The 18,819-nt window shown below is 41.4% G+C and overlaps 1 protein-coding gene across 1 annotated transcript in view; it reads left to right on the forward strand.

Moving 5' to 3' along the window:
• LOC139766191 (pre-rRNA 2'-O-ribose RNA methyltransferase FTSJ3-like) overlaps window positions 1-14,461 on the forward strand; it is a 295,857-nt gene extending 281,396 nt beyond the window's left edge. The window contains exon 9 of the mRNA XM_071694463.1: window positions 14,271-14,461. Within this exon, the coding sequence (XP_071550564.1) occupies window positions 14,271-14,446 (176 nt within the window). The 3' untranslated portion in view covers window positions 14,447-14,461. The remainder of the gene's footprint in view (window positions 1-14,270) is intronic.
• Window positions 14,462-18,819: the final 4,358 nt, after the last annotated feature.

An 18,819-nucleotide genomic window follows, 5' to 3' on the forward strand; every position in this document is an offset into this window, starting at 1 on the left:
GAACCATGGAAGCGGAAGTGAGTCAGAGAGTGGGGGAGAGGGTGAAGGTTCTGGGAGAATTGAAGAATGTCTGGAAGGCAAAAATGTTATCTTGAGCAAAAATCTGTGTGTTTGAAGGAATAGTGGTTCCAATAATGTTATGTGGTTGCGAGGCATGGGATATAGATAGGGTTGTGCTGAGGAGGGTGGATGTGTTGGAAATGAAATGTTTGAGGACAATCTGTGGTGTGAGGTGGTTTGATTGAGTAAGTAATGAGAGGGTAAGAGAGGTATTTGGTAATTAAAAGAGTGTGGTTGAGAGAGCAGAAGAGGGTGTATTTAAAATGGTTTGGTCACATGTAGAGAATGAGTGAGGAAAGATTAACAAAGAAATTAACATGTGTCAGAGTTGGAGGGAACGAGAAGTGGGAGACCAAATTGGAGGTGGAAGGATGTAGTGAAAAGGATTTTTAAGCGATCAGGGCCTGAACATAAAGGAGGGTGGAAAGCGTGCAAGGAATAGTATGAATAGGAACAATGTTGTATACCGGGGTTGACGTGGTGTCAATGGATTGAACCTGAGCATTGAAAATTTTGTAGAGCCAGGATGTGGAAAGGGAGCTGTGGTTGTTTTGCATTACATATGACAGCTAGAGACTGAGTGTGAACGAATGTGGCATTTATTGTCTTTTCCTATCGCTGCCTCTGTGAGGAGGGGGTTGGGGGGGTGCTTTTTTTTTTCATGTGTGGCAGGGTGGTGACGGGAATGGATGAAGGCATTAAGTATGAATATGTACATGTATATATATGTATGTCTTTTTATATATATTTTTTTTTTTTTTTTTTTCATACTATTCGCTATTTCCCGCGATAGCGAGGTAGCATTAAGAACAGAGGACTGGGCCTTTGAGGGAATATCCTCACCTGGCCCTCTTCTCTGTTCCTTCTTTTGGGAAAAAAAAAAAAAATGAGGGGAGGATTTCCAGCCCCCCGCTCCCTTCCCTTTTAGTCGCCTTCTACGACACGCAGGGAATACGTGGGACGTATTCTTTCTCCCCTATCCCCAGGGATAAATATATATATATATATATATATATATATATATATATATATATATATATATATATATATACATATATATATATATATTTTTGCCACTGTCTCCTGCGTTTGCGAGGTAGCGCAAGGAAACAGATGAAAGAAATGGCCCAACCCACCCCCATACACATGTATATACATACGTCCACACGCGCAAATATACATACCTACACAGCTTTCCATGGTTTACCCCAGACGCTTCACATGCCCTGATTCAATCCACTGACAGCACGTCAACCCCGGTATACCACATCGATCCAATTCACTCTATTCCTTGCCCTCCTTTCACCCTCCTGCATGTTCAGGCCCCGATCACACAAAATCTTTTTCACTCCATCTTTCCACCTCCAATTTGGTCTCCCACTTCTCCTCGTTCCCTCCACCTCCGACACATATATCCTCTTGGTCAATCTTTCCTCACTCATTCTCTCCATGTGCCCAAACCATTTCAAAACACCCTCCTCTGCTCTCTCAACCACACTCTTTTTATTTCCACACATCTCTCTTACCCCCACGTTACTTACTCGATCAAACCACCTCACACCACACATTGTCCTCAAACATCTCATTTCCAGCACATCCATCCTCCTGCGCACAACTCTATCCATAGCCCACGCCTCGCAACCATACAACATTGTTGGAACCACTATTCCTTCAAACATACCCATTTTTGCTTTCCAAGATAATGTTCTCGACTTCCACACATTCTTCAAGGCTCCCAGAATTTTCGCCCCCTCCCCCACCCTATGATCCACTTCCACTTCCATGGTTCCATCCGCTGCCAGATCCACTCCCAGATATCTAAAACACTTTACTTCCTCCAGTTTTTCTGCATTCAAACTTACCTCCCAATTGACTTGACCCTCAACCCTACTGTACCTAATAACCTTGCTCTTATTCACATTTACTCTTAACTTTCTTCTTTCACACAAACTCAGTCACCAGCTTCACTGTATCATCAGCGAACAACAACTGACTCACTTCCCAAGCTCTCTCATCCCCAACAGACTTCATACTTGCCCCTCTTTCCAAAACTCTTGCATTCACCTCCCTAACAACCCCATCCATAAACAAATTAAACAACCATGGAGACATCACACACCCCTGCCGCAAACCTACATTCACTGAGAACCAATCACTTTCCTCTCTTCCTACACGTACACATGCCTTACATCCTTGATAAAAACTTCTCACTGCTTCTAACAACTTGCCTCCCACACCATATATTCTTAATACCTTCCACAGAGCATCTCTATCAACTCTATCATATGCCTTCTCCAGATCCATAAATGCTACATACAAATCCATTTGCTTTTCTAAGTATTTCTCACATACATTCTTCAAAGCAAACACCTGATCCACACATCCTCTACCACTTCTGAAACCACACTGCTCTTCCCCAATCTGATGCTCTGTACATGCCTTCACCCTCTCAATCAATACCCTCCCATATAATTTACCAGGAATACTCAACAAACTTATACCTCTGAAATTTGAGCATTCACTCATATCCCCTTTGCCTTTGTACAATGGCACTATGCACGCATTCCGCCAATCCTCAGGCACCTCACCATGAGTCATACATACATTAAATAACCTTACCAACCAGTCAATGATACAGTCACCCCCTTTTTTAATAAATTCCACTGCAATACCATCCAAACCTGCTGCCTTGCCGGCTTATATCTTCCGCAAAGCTTTTACTACCTCTTCTCTGTTTACCAAATCATTTTCCCTAACCCTCTCACTTTGCACACCACCTCGACCAAAACACCCTATATCTGCCACTCTATCATCAAACACATTCAACAAACCTTCAAAATACTCACTCCATCTCCTTCTCACATCACCACTACTTGTTATCACCTCCCCATTTGCGCCCTTCACTGAAGTTCCCATTTGCTCCCTTGTCTTACGCACTTTATTTACCTCCTTCCAGAAAATCTTTTTATTCTCTCACCCCAACTCTCATTTGCCCTCTTTTATATATTTATATATTTATTATATTGATTTTGTTATACTTTGTTGCTGTCTCCCACGTTAGCGAGGTAGTGCAAGGAAACAGACAAAAGTATGGCCAAACGCACTCACATCCACATGTACTTCCACGTCCACACATTCACATATACATACCTCTCAACGTATATACATGCATCTCAACGTATACATATATATACACACACAGACATATACATATATACACATGTACATAATTCATACTGTCTGCCCTTATTCTTTCCTGTCGCCACCCCACCACACATGAAATGACAACCACCTTTCCCCGCATGTGCGCAAGGTAGCGCTAGGAAAAGATAAAGGCCACATTCGTTCACACTGTCTCTGGTTGGCATGTATAATGCACTGAAACCACAACTCCCTTTCCACATCCAGGCCCCACAAAACTTTCCATGGTTTACCCTAGATGCTTCACATGATCAGGTCCAATTCACTCTATTCCTTGCACGTCTTTCACCCTCATACATGTTCAGTCCCCGATCACTCAAAATCTTTTTCACTCCATCTTTCCACCTCCAATTTGGTCTCCCACTTTTCCTTGTCCCCTCCACCACTGACACATATATCCTCTTTGTGAATCTTTCTTCACTCATTCTCTCTATGTGACCAAACCATTTCAAAACACCCTCTTCTGTTCTCTCAACCACACTCTTTTTCTTATGACCCATCTCTCTTACCCTTTCATTACTTACTCGTTCAAACCACCTCACACCACATATTGTCCTGAAACGTCATTTCCAGCACATCCAACCTCCTCCACACAACTCTATCTATAGCCTACACCTAGTAAGCATATAACATTGTTGAAACCACTATTCCTTCAAACATACCCATTTTTGCTTTCCGAGATAATGTTCTCGCCTTCCACACATTTTTCAACACTCCCAGAACTTTCACCCCCTCCCCTACCCTATGATTTACTTTCGCTTCCATGGTTCCCTCCCCTGCCAAATCCACTCCCATCTATCTAAAGGACTTCACTTCCTCCAGTTTCTCTCTATTCAAACTTACCTCCCAATTGACTTGTCCCTCAACCCTACTGTACCTAATAACCTTGCTCTTGTTCCCATTTACTCTCAGCTTTCTTCTTTCACACACTTTACCAAACTCAGTCACCAGCTTCTGCAGTTTCTCACCCGAATCAGGCACCAGCGCTGTATTATCAGCAAACAACAACTGACTCACTTCCCAAGCTCTCTCATCCACAACAGACTGCATACTTGCCCCTCCTTCCAAAACTCTTGCATTCACCTCCCTAACAAACCCATCCATAAACAAATTAAACAACCATGGAGACATCACGCACCCTTGCTGCAAACCAACATTCACTGAGAACCAATCACTTTCCTCTCTTCCTACTCATACACATGCCTTACATCCTCTATAAAATCTTTTCACTGCTTCTAACAACTTGCCATCCACACCATATTTTCTTAATACCTTCCACAGAACATCTCTTTCAACTTTTATCATATACTTTCTCCAGATCCATAAATGCTACATACAAATCCATCTGCTTTTCTAAGTATTTCTCGCATACATTCTTCAAAGCAAACACCTGATCCACGCATCCTCTACCATTTCTGAAACCACACTGCTCTTCCCCAATCTGATGCTCTGTATATGCCTTTACCCTCTCAATCAATACTCTCCCATATAATTTCCCAGGAATACTCTCAAACTTATACCTCTGTAATTTGAACACTAACTTTTATCCCCTTTGCCTTTGTACAATGGCACTATGCAAGCATTTTGCCAATCCTCAGGCACCTCACCATGATCCATACATACATTGAATAACCTTACCAACCAGTCAACAATACAGTCACCCCCTTTTTTAATAAATTCCACTGTAATACCATCCAATCCCACTGCCTTGCAAGCTTTCATCTTCCGCAAAGCTTTTACTACCTCTTCTCTGTTTACCAAATAATTCACCCTAACCCTCTCACTTTGCACCACACCTCGACCAAAAGAACCTGTATCTGCCACTCTGTCATCAAACACATTCAACAAATCTTCAAAATACTCACTCCATCTCCTTCTCACATCACCACTATTTGTTATTACTTCCCCATTAGCCCCCTTCACTGATGGTCCCATTTGTTCCCTTTTCTTATGCAATTTACTTACCTCGTTCCAAAACATCTTTTTATTCTCCCTAAAATTTAATGATACCCTCTCACCCCAACTCTCACTTGCCCTCTGTTTCACCTCTTGCATCTTTCTTTTGACCTCCTGCCTCTTTCTTTTATACATCTCCCAGTCATTTGTATTATTTCCCTGCAAAAAATGTCCAAATGCTTCTCTCTTCTCTTTCACTAATAATCTTAATACTTCATTCCACCAGTCACTACCCTTTGTAATCTGCCCACCTCCTTCGCTTCTCATGCCACAAGTATCTTTTGCGCAAGCCATCACTGCTTCCCTCAATACATCCTATTCCTCCCCCACTCCCCTTACATCCTTTGTTCTCACCTTTTTTCCATTTCATACTTAGTCTCTCCTGGTACTTCCTTACACAGGGCTCCTTCCCAAGGTCACTTACTCTCACCACTCTCTTCACCCCAATATTATCTCTTCTTTTCTGAAAACCTCTACAATTCCTCATCTTTGCCTCCACAAGATGATCAGACATCATCCCTCCAGTTACATCTCTCTGCGCATTAATATCCAAAAGTCTCTCTTTCGCGTGCCCATCAATTAACACATAATCCAATGATTCTCTCTTACCATCTCTCCTCCTTACATATGTATACTTTTGTATATCTCTCTTTTTAAACCAGATATTCCCAATCACCAATCCCTTTTCAGCACATAAATCTACAAGCTCTTCACCATTTCCATTTACAACACTGAACACCCCGTGTACACCAATTATTCCCTCAACTGCCACATTACTCACATTTGCATTCAAATCACCCATCACTTTAACCCGATCTCGTGCATCAAAACTACTAACAGACTCACCCAACTGCTCCCAAAACACTTGCCTCACATGATCTTTATTCTCATGCCCAGGTGCATATGCACCAATAATCACCCATCTCTCTCCATCCACTTTCAGTTTTACCCATATCAATCTAGAGTTTACTTTCTTACACTCTATCACATACTCCCACCACTCCTGTTTCAGGAGTAGTGTTACTCCTTCCCTTGCTCTTGTCCTCTCACTAACTGCAGACTTTACTCCCAAGACATTCCCAAACCACTCTTCCTCTTTACCCTTGAGCTTCGTTTCACTCAGAGCCAAAACATCCAGGTTCCTTTCCTCAAACATACTACCTATCTCTCCTTTTTCTCATCTTGGTTACATCCACACAGATTTAGACACCCCAATCTGAGCCTTCGAGGAGGATGAGTACTCCCCGTGTGACTCCTTCTTCTGTTTTCCTTTTAGAAAGTTAAAATACAAGGAGGGGAGGGTTTCTAGCCCCCTGTTCCCATTCCATTTAGTCACCTTCTACGACACGCGAGGAATGCGTGGAAAGTATTCATTTCCCCTTTATTCTTTTCTTTTATTATACTTTGTCACTGTGTCCCGCATTAGCGAGTTATTACAAGGAAACAGATGAAAGGATGGCCCAACTCACTCGCATACTCATGTATGTACATAAACGTCCACACACACACACACATACATACGTATATATTTAAACTTATACATATGTATACATACACAGACATATTCATATAGTCACATGTACGTAATTCATACTTGCTACCTTTTCATTCCTGTTGCCACCCCTCCGCACATGAAATAGCAAACCCCCTCCCCCCGCAAGGTAACGCAGTGAAAGGACAAAAGGCCACATTTGTTCACACTCAGTCTAGCTGTCATGTGTAATGCACCCAAACCATAGCTACCTTTTCACATCCAGGCCCCACAAAACTTTCCATGGTTTATCCCAGACGCTTCACATGCCCTAGTTCAATCCATTGACAGCACATCGACCCCGATATATTACATCGTTCCAATTCACTCTACTCCTTGTGCGCCTTTCACCCTCCTGTATGTTCAGGCCCCGATTGCTCAGTATCTTTTTCACTCCATCCTTCCCCCTCCAATTTGGTCTCCCACTTCTCCTCATTCCCTCCACCTCTGACACATGTACCCTCTTTGTCAATCTTTCCTCATTCATTCTCTCCATGTGACCAAGCCATTTCAATACACCCTTGTCTGCTTTCTCAACCACTCTCTTTTTATTACCACACCTCTCTCTCACACTTTCATTACTTACTCAATCAAACCACCTCACACAACATATTGTCCTCAGGCATCACTTTGCAACATATCCACCCTCCTCCGCACAACCCTATCTATAGCCCATGCGTCACAACCATATGATATTGTTGAAACAACTATTCCCTCAAACATTCCCATTTTTACTCTCCAAGATAACGTTCTCGCCTTCAACGTATTTTTCAATGTTTCCAGAATATTCGCACCCTCCCCCACCCTGTGACACTTCCACTTCCATGGTTTCATCTGCTGCCAAATCCACTCCCAGACATCTAAAACACTTCACTTCCTCCACTTTTTCTCCATTCAAACTCACCTCCCAATTTACTTGTCCTCCCTCAAACCTTACTCTTATTCACATTTACTCTCAGCTTCCTTCTTTCACACACTTTACCAAACTCAGTCACTTACTTCTGCAGGCTCTCCTTTGAATTAGCCACCAGCGCTGTATCATCAGCGAACAGCAACTGACTCACTTCCCGAGCCCTCTCATGTACAATAGATTACATACTGACCCCCTCTCTCCAAAACTTTTGCATTCACCTCCCTAACAACCCTTTACCATCCAGGCCCAACGAAACTTTCCTTGGTTTACCCCTAATGCTTCACATGACCTGGTTCAATCCATTGACAGCACTTCCACCCCGGTATACCACATCACTCCAATTCACTCTGTTCCTTGCATGCTTTTCACCCTCTTGTATGTTCAGGCCCCAATCGCTCAAAATCCTTTTCACCCCTTCGTTCCACCTCCAATTTGGTCTCCCGGTTTTCTTTGTTCCTTCCATCTCTTACACATATATCTTCTTTGTCAATCTTTCCTCACTCATTCTCTCCCTGTGTCCAAACCATTTCAACACACCCTCTTCATCTCTCTCATCCACACTTTTCATTACCACACATCTCTCTCACCCTTTCATTACTTATTTGATCAAACTATCTCACACTACATATTGTCCTCAAACATTTCATTATCAACTCATCCTCCCTCCTCTGTACCACCCTATCTATAGACAACCATATAACATTGTTAGAACCACTATTCCTTCAAACATACCCATTTGTGCTCTCCGAGAGAACGTTCTCGCCTTCCACACATTTTTCAACACTACCAGAACCTTTGCTCCCTCCCCCGCCTTGTGACTCACTTCTGCTTCCATGATTCCATCCACTGCTAAATCTGCTCCCAGATATCTAAAACACTTCATTTCCTCCAGTTTTTCTACATTCAAACTTACCTCCCAATTAACTTGCCCCTCAACCTTACTGAACCTAATAACCTTGCTCTTATTTACATTTACTTTCAACTTTCTTCTTACACACACTTTACCAAACTCAGTCACCAACTACTATTGTTTCTCACCCAAATCAACCACTAGTGCTGTATCATCAGCGAACAACAACTGACTCACTTCCCAAGCCCTCTCATCCACAACAGACTTTATAGTTGCTTCTCTCTCCAAAACTCTTGCATTCACCTCACTAACCACCCCATCCATAAACAAAGTAAACAACCATGGAGACATCATGCACCTTTGCCGCCAACCAACATTCACTGGGTACCAATCATTTTCCTCTCTTCCTCCTCGTAGACATTCCTTACGTCATTGGTAAAAACTTTTTACTGTATCTAGCAACTTACCTCCCACACCATATACTTTTAAAGCCTTCCACGAGGCATCTCTATCAAACCTATCATATGCCTTCCATAAATGCTACATATAAATCCATCTGTATTTCTAAGTATTTCTCACATACATTCCTCAAAGCTAACACCTGACCGACACATCCTCTACCTCTTCTGAAACCATACTGATCTTCCCCAATTTGAGGCTCTGTACACGCCTTCACTCTCAATCAATGCCCAAATATATAATTTCCCAGGAATACTCAAGAAACTTATGCTTCTGTAATTTGAACACTCACCTTTGTCCCCTTTTTCTTTGTACACTGTCACTATGCATGTATTCTGCCAATTCTCAGGCACTTCACCATGATCCATACATACATTGAATATCCTTACCAACCAATCAACAACATAGTCGCCCCTCCTTTTTTTTTTTTTACTGCAATACCTTCCAAACTTGCTGCCTTGCTGGCCTTCATCTTCAGCAAAGCTTTCACTACCTCATCTGTGTTTACCAAACCATTCTCCCCGACCCTCTCACTTCACACACCACCTTGACCAAAGCACCCTATATTTGCTGCTCTATCATCAAACGCATTCAACAAACCTTCAAAATATTCACTACATCTTCTCACTTCATCACTACTTATTATTACCTCCCCATTTGCCCCTTTCACCGATGTTACTATTTGTTCTCTTGTCTTACGCACTTTATTTACCTCCATCTAAAACATCTTTTTATTCTCCCTGAAATTTAATGATACTTTCTCACCTCAATTTTCATTTGCCCACTTTTTCACCTCCTGCACCTTTCTCTTTACCTCCTGCCACTTTCTTTTATACATCTCCCAATCATCTGCAATATTTCCCTGCAAAAATCGTCCAAATGCCTCTCTCTTCTTATTGACTTACAATATTTATTTCTTCATCCCATCATGCACTACCCTTTTTAATCTGCCCACCTCCCTCCTTTATTATACCACATGCATCTTTTGCACAAAACATCGCTGCTTCCCAAAATACATCCCATTCTTCCCCCTCTCCCCTTATGTTGTTTGTTCTCACCTTTTGCTATTCTGCACTCTATCTCTCCTGGTATTTCCTCACTCAAGTCTCCTTTCCAAGCTCACTTACTCTCACCACTCTCTTCTCCCCAACATTCTCTCTTCTTTTCTGAAAACCTCTACAAATCTTTACCTTTGCTTCCACATGATAGCGATCAGACTTCCCTCCTGCTGCCCCTCCCAGCACATTAACTTATAAAAGTCTCTATTTTACATGCCTATCAGTTAACCAGTAATCCAATAATGCCATCTGGCCATCTCTCCTTCTCACATACTTATACTTATGTGTATCTCTCTAAACCTGGTCTTCCCAATCACCAGTCCTTTTTCAGCACACAAATGCACAAGCTCTTCACCATTTCCATTTACAACACTAATCACTCCATGTACACCAATTATACCCTGAACTGCCACATTACCTTCCTTTGCATTTAAATTACCCATCATTATAACCCAGTTGTGTGCATCAAAGCTGCTAACACTCACTCAGCTACTCCCAAAACACTTGCCTCTCGATATTTCATCTCATGACCTGATGCATAGACCCCAATAATCACCCATCTCTCTCCATCCACTTTCATTTTTACCCATACCAATCTAGAGTTTACTTAATTACACTGTATCACATACTCCCACAACTCCTGCTTCAGGAGTAGTGCTACTCCTTCCTTTGCTCTTATCCTCACATTAACCCATAATTTTACTCCCAAAACCTTACCAAACCACTCTTCCCCTTTACCCTTGAGCTTTCTTTCACTCCGAGCCAAAACATCTAGGTTCCCCTCCTCAAACATACTACCTATCTCTTCTTTTTTCTCATCTTGGTTACATCCACACACATTTAGACACCCTTGTCTGAGCTTTCGAGGAGGATGGGCACTCCCCACATGACTCCTTCTGTTTCCCCTTTTAGAAAGTTAAATACAAGGAGTGAATTATGTAAGAATAAGAGAAAGAATGAGTATGTATGCATTCAGAAATCAGAAAATCACCATCATTTCAGGATTCAGCAAGTTGACAGTATGTAACAATACTATACCTTTTTTCAAAACCCACTTTGTTAGTTGTGGAATTTACGTGATGTTTAAAAATTCCATTTTCATTTACAAAATAAGCAGCTTTTTGGTTAAGGTATGGTTTCAGAAATAAGGTCATTTTTATATGCATCAAAGGAAAAAGAGCTGTTTTAAAATCTTAGGTAAAAGAAAAAACAAATATTAGATAATTTTTTTAGAGGAAAATGTTAAAAAAACAAAAATATATTTTTTCCATGCGTTATAATTTCTTGTTAAAAAAATTATGCAAAATTGGGTAAAAAGAAGTTGGAAAAATAATATTTGTGGCTATTATACGGGAAGTAATTGATTATGATTTGCCTACATTAGATTGGTTGACCAGGTAAATACTATGATTTCCTAGATCATCAATGATGAAATCTTAATTCATGAGAAAAAAGTTACAGTGGGTCCCTGACTTACAAACATCCTACTTGTGAACTCCTGTACATACAGTGAGCTCTGATAACAATAATTAATTCCTAGTCTGACATTATTTTATTTATTATACTTTGTCGCTGTCTCCCGCGTTTGCGAGGTAGCGCAAGGAAACAGACGAAAGAAATGGCCCAACCCCCCCCCCATACACATGTATATACATACGTCCACACACGCAAATATACATACCTACACAGCTTTCCATGGTTTACCCCAGACGCTTCACATGCCTTGATTCAATCCACTGACAGCACGTCAACCCCGGTATACCACATCGCTCCAATTCACTCTATTCCTTGCCCTCCTTTCACCCTCCTGCATGTTCAGGCCCCGATCACACAAAATCTTTTTCACTCCATCTTTCCACCTCCAATTTGGTCTACCCTCTTCTCCTCGTTCCCTCCACCTCCGACACATATATCCTCTTGGTCAATCTTTCCTCACTCATTCTCTCCATGTGCCCAAACCACTTCAAAACACCCTCTTTTGCTCTCTCAACCACGCTCTTTTTATTTCCACACATCTCTCTTACCCTTACGTTACTCACTCGATCAAACCACCTCACACCACACATTGTCCTCAAACATCTCATTTCCAGCACATCCATCCTCCTGCGCACAACTCTATCCATAGCCCACGCCTCGCAACCATACAACATTGTTGGAACCACTATTCCTTCAAACATACCCATTTTTGCTTTCCGAGATAATGTTCTCGACTTCCACACATTCTTCAAGGCCCCCAGAATTTTCGCCCCCTCCCCCACCCTATGATCCACTTCCGCTTCCATGGTTCCATCCGCTGCCAGATCCACTCCCAGATATCTAAAACACTTCACTTCCTCCAGGTTTTCTCCATTCAAACTCACCTCCCAATTGACTTGACCCTCAACCCTACTGTACCTAATAACCTTGCTCTTATTCACATTTACTCTTAACTTTCTTCTTCCACACACTTTACCAAACTCAGTCACCAGCTTCTGCAGTTTCTCACATGAATCAGCCACCAGCGCTGTATCATTAGCGAACAACAACTGACTCACTTCCCAAGCTCTCTCATCCCCAACAGACTTCATACTTGCCCCTCTTTCCAAAACGCTTGCATTTACCTCCCTAACAACCCCATCCATAAACAAATTAAACAACCATGGAGACATCACACACCCCTGCCGCAAACCTACATTCACTGAGAACCAATCACTTTCCTCTCTTCCTACACGTACACATGCCTTACATCCTCGATAAAAACTTTTCACTGCTTCTAACAACTTTCCTCCCACACCATATATTCTTAATACCTTCCACAGAGCATCTCTATCAACTCTATCATATGCCTTCTCCAGATCCATAAATGCTACATACAAATCCATTTGCTTTTCTAAGTATTTCTCACATACATTCTTCAAAGCAAACACCTGATCCACACAACCTCTACCACTTCTGAAACCACACTGCTCTTCCCCAATCTGATGCTCTGTACATGCCTTCACCCTCTCAATCAATACCCTCCCATATAATTTACCAGGAATACTCAACAAACTTATACCTCTGTAATTTGAGCACTCACTCTTATCCCCTTTGCCTTTGTACAATGGCACTATGCACGCATTCCGCCAATCCTCAGGCACCTCGCCATGAGTCATACATACATTAAATAACCTTACCAACCAGTCAACAATACAGTCACCCCCTTTTTTAATAAATTCCACTGCAATACCATCCAAACCTGCTGCCTTGCCGGCTTTCATCTTCCGCAAAGCTTTCACTACCTCTTCTCTGTTTACCAAATCATTTTCCCTAACCCTCTCACTTTGCACACCACCTCGACCAAAACACCCTATATCTGCCACTCTATCATCAAACACATTCAACAAACCTTCAAAATACTCACTCCATCTCCTTTTTACATCACCACTACTTGTTATCACTTCCCCATTTGCGCCCTTCACTGAAGTTCCCATTTGCTCCCTTGTCTTACGCACTTTATTTACCTCCTTCCAGAACATCTTTTTATTCTCCCTAAAATTTAATGATACTCTCTCACCCCAACTCTCATTTGCCCTTTTTTTCACCTCTTGCACCTTTCTCTTGACCTCCTGTCTCTTTGTTTTATACATCTCCCACTCAATTGCATTTTTTCCCTGCAAAAATCGTCCAAATGCCTCTCTCTTCTCTTTCACTAATACTCTTACTTCTTCATCCCACCACTCACTACCCTTTCTAATCAACCCACCTCCCACTCTTCTCATGCCACAAGCATCTTTTGCGCAATCCATCACTGATTCCCTAAATACATACATTGTACAATCAACTATTTGTACAATCTTTAGAACTACTGGAATGTGCATCATTTTTTCATGAATTATTGGATATTATGATGCCCTGTTTACTATATTCACTTTGGAATACAGTATGTAATACAGTATTACAGTCACATTTAGGTATTTTTTATTTTATTATTCAACATACAAACCATTTAGCTTACCAACAGGGTCAGGAATGTAACCCGTTCATAAGTTGGGAACCAGATGTTTAAGAGCACAATATCATTTTCATAGATAGATAAAAGAAATTACCATTGCACAATGGAGTGCCAAAAATAGTCACCTTACTGAAAGTGTTAAATGTAATTTTTGAGTGTTAGTTATCCATGAATATTCACTCTGATTTCTATATATACAATGATTTTCATAAAAACTACATTGGGAAACTGTTCAACTTATTTTTTTCTAATTTTCAGTATTTTTCCAGGTTTCACAACTAAGGATAAAAAGAGGAAGAGCATAGAGGATGGCTTAGACCCTGTTGGACTTGCATTGGCAACTAAAATGATTCACTCCAAAAAAGCCAAAAGAGATATCATGGATGCGGGCTGGAATAGGTTTGTCATTAATTGCAGTAATTTTGGAATTCCTCCCAGGGTGTGAGTGTGGAAAAAGTGCACATCATATAGATATTTGATACAATGGTGTCATGATATAGTGCTATTCAGTACATGTTATGATCTCAATAGTGTGGGCTCCTTAATAACTCCAACTTTTTCGTTATAATGCATGCTGTTGCAATATAACATGATCCCAGCTGGTAATGTACTGAGGGGTGCAAATGCTGCACATGCTATGTAGCCCATCATGTCAGCTCAGAGAGTAAGGATGCATCATTTGCTACTATGTACTTTTACACTTCTGCTCACTTAAACCAGTCACCGCTGTGCCTAAGTATCAAGCAAGTACTCTCAGTACAAGTGAGCCTGTTCAAGATAAAGAGAGATCTTTCTTTAATAAAGCTTCATATAGTGGCTTTTCATTTGATGGGCATGAAAAAAAAATATTTGATAATCATACCATATTTTGCAGCATATAATACACACTTTTTTCAGCGATCTTTGTTCCAGAAGTCACCCCTTATTAAATGCATGCAGGTCAGGTCGGTTATGACTAAAGCACTGTATTAGCCTGAATTTGAAGTGCCATCATATGACACTCAGGATCTCACAACCTCTGTATTTAATTAATCAGTACCTTGTAAATTATTTGTTTATATATTTTTTATACTTGATTGCCGTCTCCCACGTCAGTGAGGTAGCGCAAGGAAACAGACGAGGAATGGCCCAACCCACCCACATACACATGTTTATACATAAACGCCCTTTTTTTTTGTCATATTCGCTTAGCATTAAGAACAGAGGAATCAGCTTTAGAGGGAATATCCTCACTTACCCCCTTCTTTGTTCCGTTTTGGAAAATAAAAGAAATGGAAGAGGAGGTTTTCCAACCCCCCCGCTCCCTCCTCTTTTAGTTGCCTTTTACAACACGCAGGGAATATGCAGGAAGTATTTTTTCTCCCCTATCACCAGGGATAATAATAAATGCCTATACATGCATTTATATTATTTTTTATTATACTTTGTCGCTGTCTCCTGCATCAGCGAGGTAGCGCAAGGAAACAGACAAAGAATGGCCCAACCCACCCACATATACATGTATATACATACACATGCACATATACATATTTATACTTTTCAACGTATACATATATATATGTACACATGCATATACATATATTTTTTTTTTTTTTTTTTTTTTTTTTTTTATACTTTGTCGCTGTCTCCCGCGTTTGCGAGGTAGCGCAAGGAAACAGACGAAAGAAATGGCCCAACCCCCCCCCCCCATACACATGTACATACACACGTCCACACACGCAAATATACATACCTACACAGCTTTCCATGGTTTACCCCAGACGCTTCACATGCCTTGATTCAATCCACTGACAGCACGTCAACCCCTGTATACCACATGACTCCAATTCACTCTATTCCTTGCCCTCCTTTCACCCTCCTGCATGTTCAGGCCCCGATCACACAAAATCTTTTTCACTCCATCTTTCCACCTCCAATTTGGTCTCCCTCTTCTCCTCGTTCCCTCCACCTCCGACACATATATCCTCTTGGTCAATCTCTCCTCACTCATTCTCTCCATGTGCCCAAACCATTTCAAAACACCCTCTTCTGCTCTCTCAACCACGCTCTTTTTATTTCCACACATCTCTCTTACCCTTACGTTACTTACTCGATCAAACCACCTCACACCACACATTGTCCTCAAACATCTCATTTCCAGCACATCCATCCTCCTGCGCACATCTCTATCCATAGCCCACGCCTCGCAACCATACAACATTGTTGGAACCACTATTCCCTCAAACATACCCATTTTTGCTTTCCGAGATAATGTTCTCGACTTCCACACATTTTTCAAGGCTCCCAAAATTTTCGCCCCCTCCCCCACCCTATGATCCACTTCCGCTTCCATGGTTCCATCCGCTGACAGATCCACTCCCAGATATCTAAAACACTTCACTTCCTCCAGTTTTTCTCCATTCAAACTCACCTCCCAATTGGCTTGACCCTCACCCCTACTGTACCTAATAACCTTGCTCTTATTCACATTTACTCTCAACTTTCTTCTTCCACACACTTTACCAAACTCAGTCACCAGCTTCTGCAGTTTCTCACATGAATCAGCCACCAGCGCTGTATCATATATATATATACATATATACATATATATATATATATACATATATACACGTACATAATTCATACTTGCTGCCTTTATTCATTCCCATCGCCACCCCGCCACACATCAAATGACAATTCCCTCCCCCCACATGCGTGTGAGGTAGCGCTAGGAAAAGACAACAAAGGCCACATTCGTTCACACTCAGTCTCTAGCTGTCATGTATAATGCACCAAAACCACAGCTCCCTTTCCACATCCAGGCCCCACAAAACTTTCCATGGTTTACCCTAGATGCTTCATATGCCATGGTTCAATCCATTGACAGCACATCGACCATGGTATACAACATTGTTCCAATTCACTCTATTCCTTGCACGCCTTTTACCCTCCTGCATGTTTAGGCTCCGATTGCTCAAAATCTTTTTCACTCCATCTTTCCACCTCCAATTTGGTCTCCCACTTCTCCTTGTTCCCTCCACCTCTGACACATATACCCTCTTTGTCAATCTTTCCTCACTCATTCTCTCCATATGACCAAACGATTTCAATACACCCCCTTCTGCTCTCTCAACCACACTCTTTTTATTACCACACATTTCTCTTACCCTTTTCATTACTTACTTGATCAAACCAACTCACACTGCATATTGTCCTCAAATATCTCATTTCCCACACATCCACCCTCCTCTGCACAATTCTATCTATAGCAACGCCTCACAACCATATAACATTATTGGAACAACCATTCCTTCAAACATACCCATTTTTGCTTTCCGAGAGAATGTTCTCGCTTTCCCCACATTTTTCAACGCTCCCAGGATTTTCGCCCCTTCCCTCACCCTGTGACTCACTTCCGCTTCCTTGGTTACATTCGCTGCCAAATCTACTGCCAGATATCTAAAGCACTTCTTCCTCCAGTTTTTCTCCACTCAAACTTACCTCGCAATTGACTTGCCCCTTAACACTTCTGTACCTAATAACCTTGCTCTTATTCACATGTATTCTAAGCTTTCTTCTTTCACACATTTTACCAAACTCACTCACCAGCTTCTGCAGTTTCTCACCCGAATCAGCCATCAGTGCTGTATCATCAGCGAGCAACAACTGACTCACTTCCCAAGCTCTCTCATCCACAACAGATTGCATACGTGCCACTCTCTCCAAAACTCTTAACATTCACCTCCCTAAGAACCCCATTCATAAACGAATTAAACAACCATGGAGACATCACGCACCCCTGCCGCAAAATGACATTCACTGGGAACCAATCACTTTCCCCTCTTCCCACTCGCACACATGCCTTACATTCTTGATAAAAACTTTTTGCTGCTCTAACAACTTGCCTCCCACACCATATATTCTTAAGACCTTCCACAGAGCTTCTCTATCAACTCTATCATGTGCCTTCTCCAGATCCATAAATACTACATACAAATCCATTTGCATTTCTAAGTATTTCTCACATATGTTCTTCAAAGCAAACACCTGATCCACACATCCTCTACCACTTCTGAAACTACACTGCTCTTCCCCAGTCTGATGCTCTGTAGATTCCTTCACTTTCTCAATCAATACCCTCCCATATAATTTCCCAGGAATACTCAAAAAACTTATACCTCTGTAATTTGAGCACTCACTTTTATCCCCTTTGCCTTTGTTTAATGGCACTATGCATGCATTTTGCCAATCCTCAGGCACCTCACCATGAGTCATGCATACATTAGATATCCATACCAACCAGTCAACGACACATAATCCCTTTTTTGATAGATTCCACTGCAATACCATCCAAACCCGCTGCCTTGCCGGCTTTCATCTTCTGCTAAGCTTTTACTACCTCTTCTATGTTTATCAAATCATTCTCCCTAACCCTTTTACTTCACACACCGCCTCGTCAAAAACACACTATATCTGCCACTCTATCATCTAACACATTTAACAAACCTTCAAAATACTCACTCCATCTTCTCTCATCACCACTGCTTGTTATCACCTCCCCATTAGCCCCTTTCACTGATGTTCCCATTTGTTCTCTTGTCTTACGCACATTATTTACCTTCTTCCAAAACATCTTTTTTACTATTTATTTATTTTATTTATTATACTTTATTATTCTTTCATTGAAATGTGAACAAAGGGAGCATTTTTTTCAAAGTGATAGAGATGGAAAGCAAAAAGGCGTTTTTCATGAATGTACTGGAAAAGTTGAGGTCCAGATAAACTTTTGGTCTGTCAAGGCTTTATTATGGCGGATGACCAACTACCTACCCTCATGTA

The sequence above is a fragment of the Panulirus ornatus genome, chromosome 57 (assembly GCF_036320965.1).
Source record: "Panulirus ornatus isolate Po-2019 chromosome 57, ASM3632096v1, whole genome shotgun sequence".
Classification (NCBI taxonomy): Eukaryota; Metazoa; Arthropoda; class Malacostraca; order Decapoda; family Palinuridae; genus Panulirus; species Panulirus ornatus.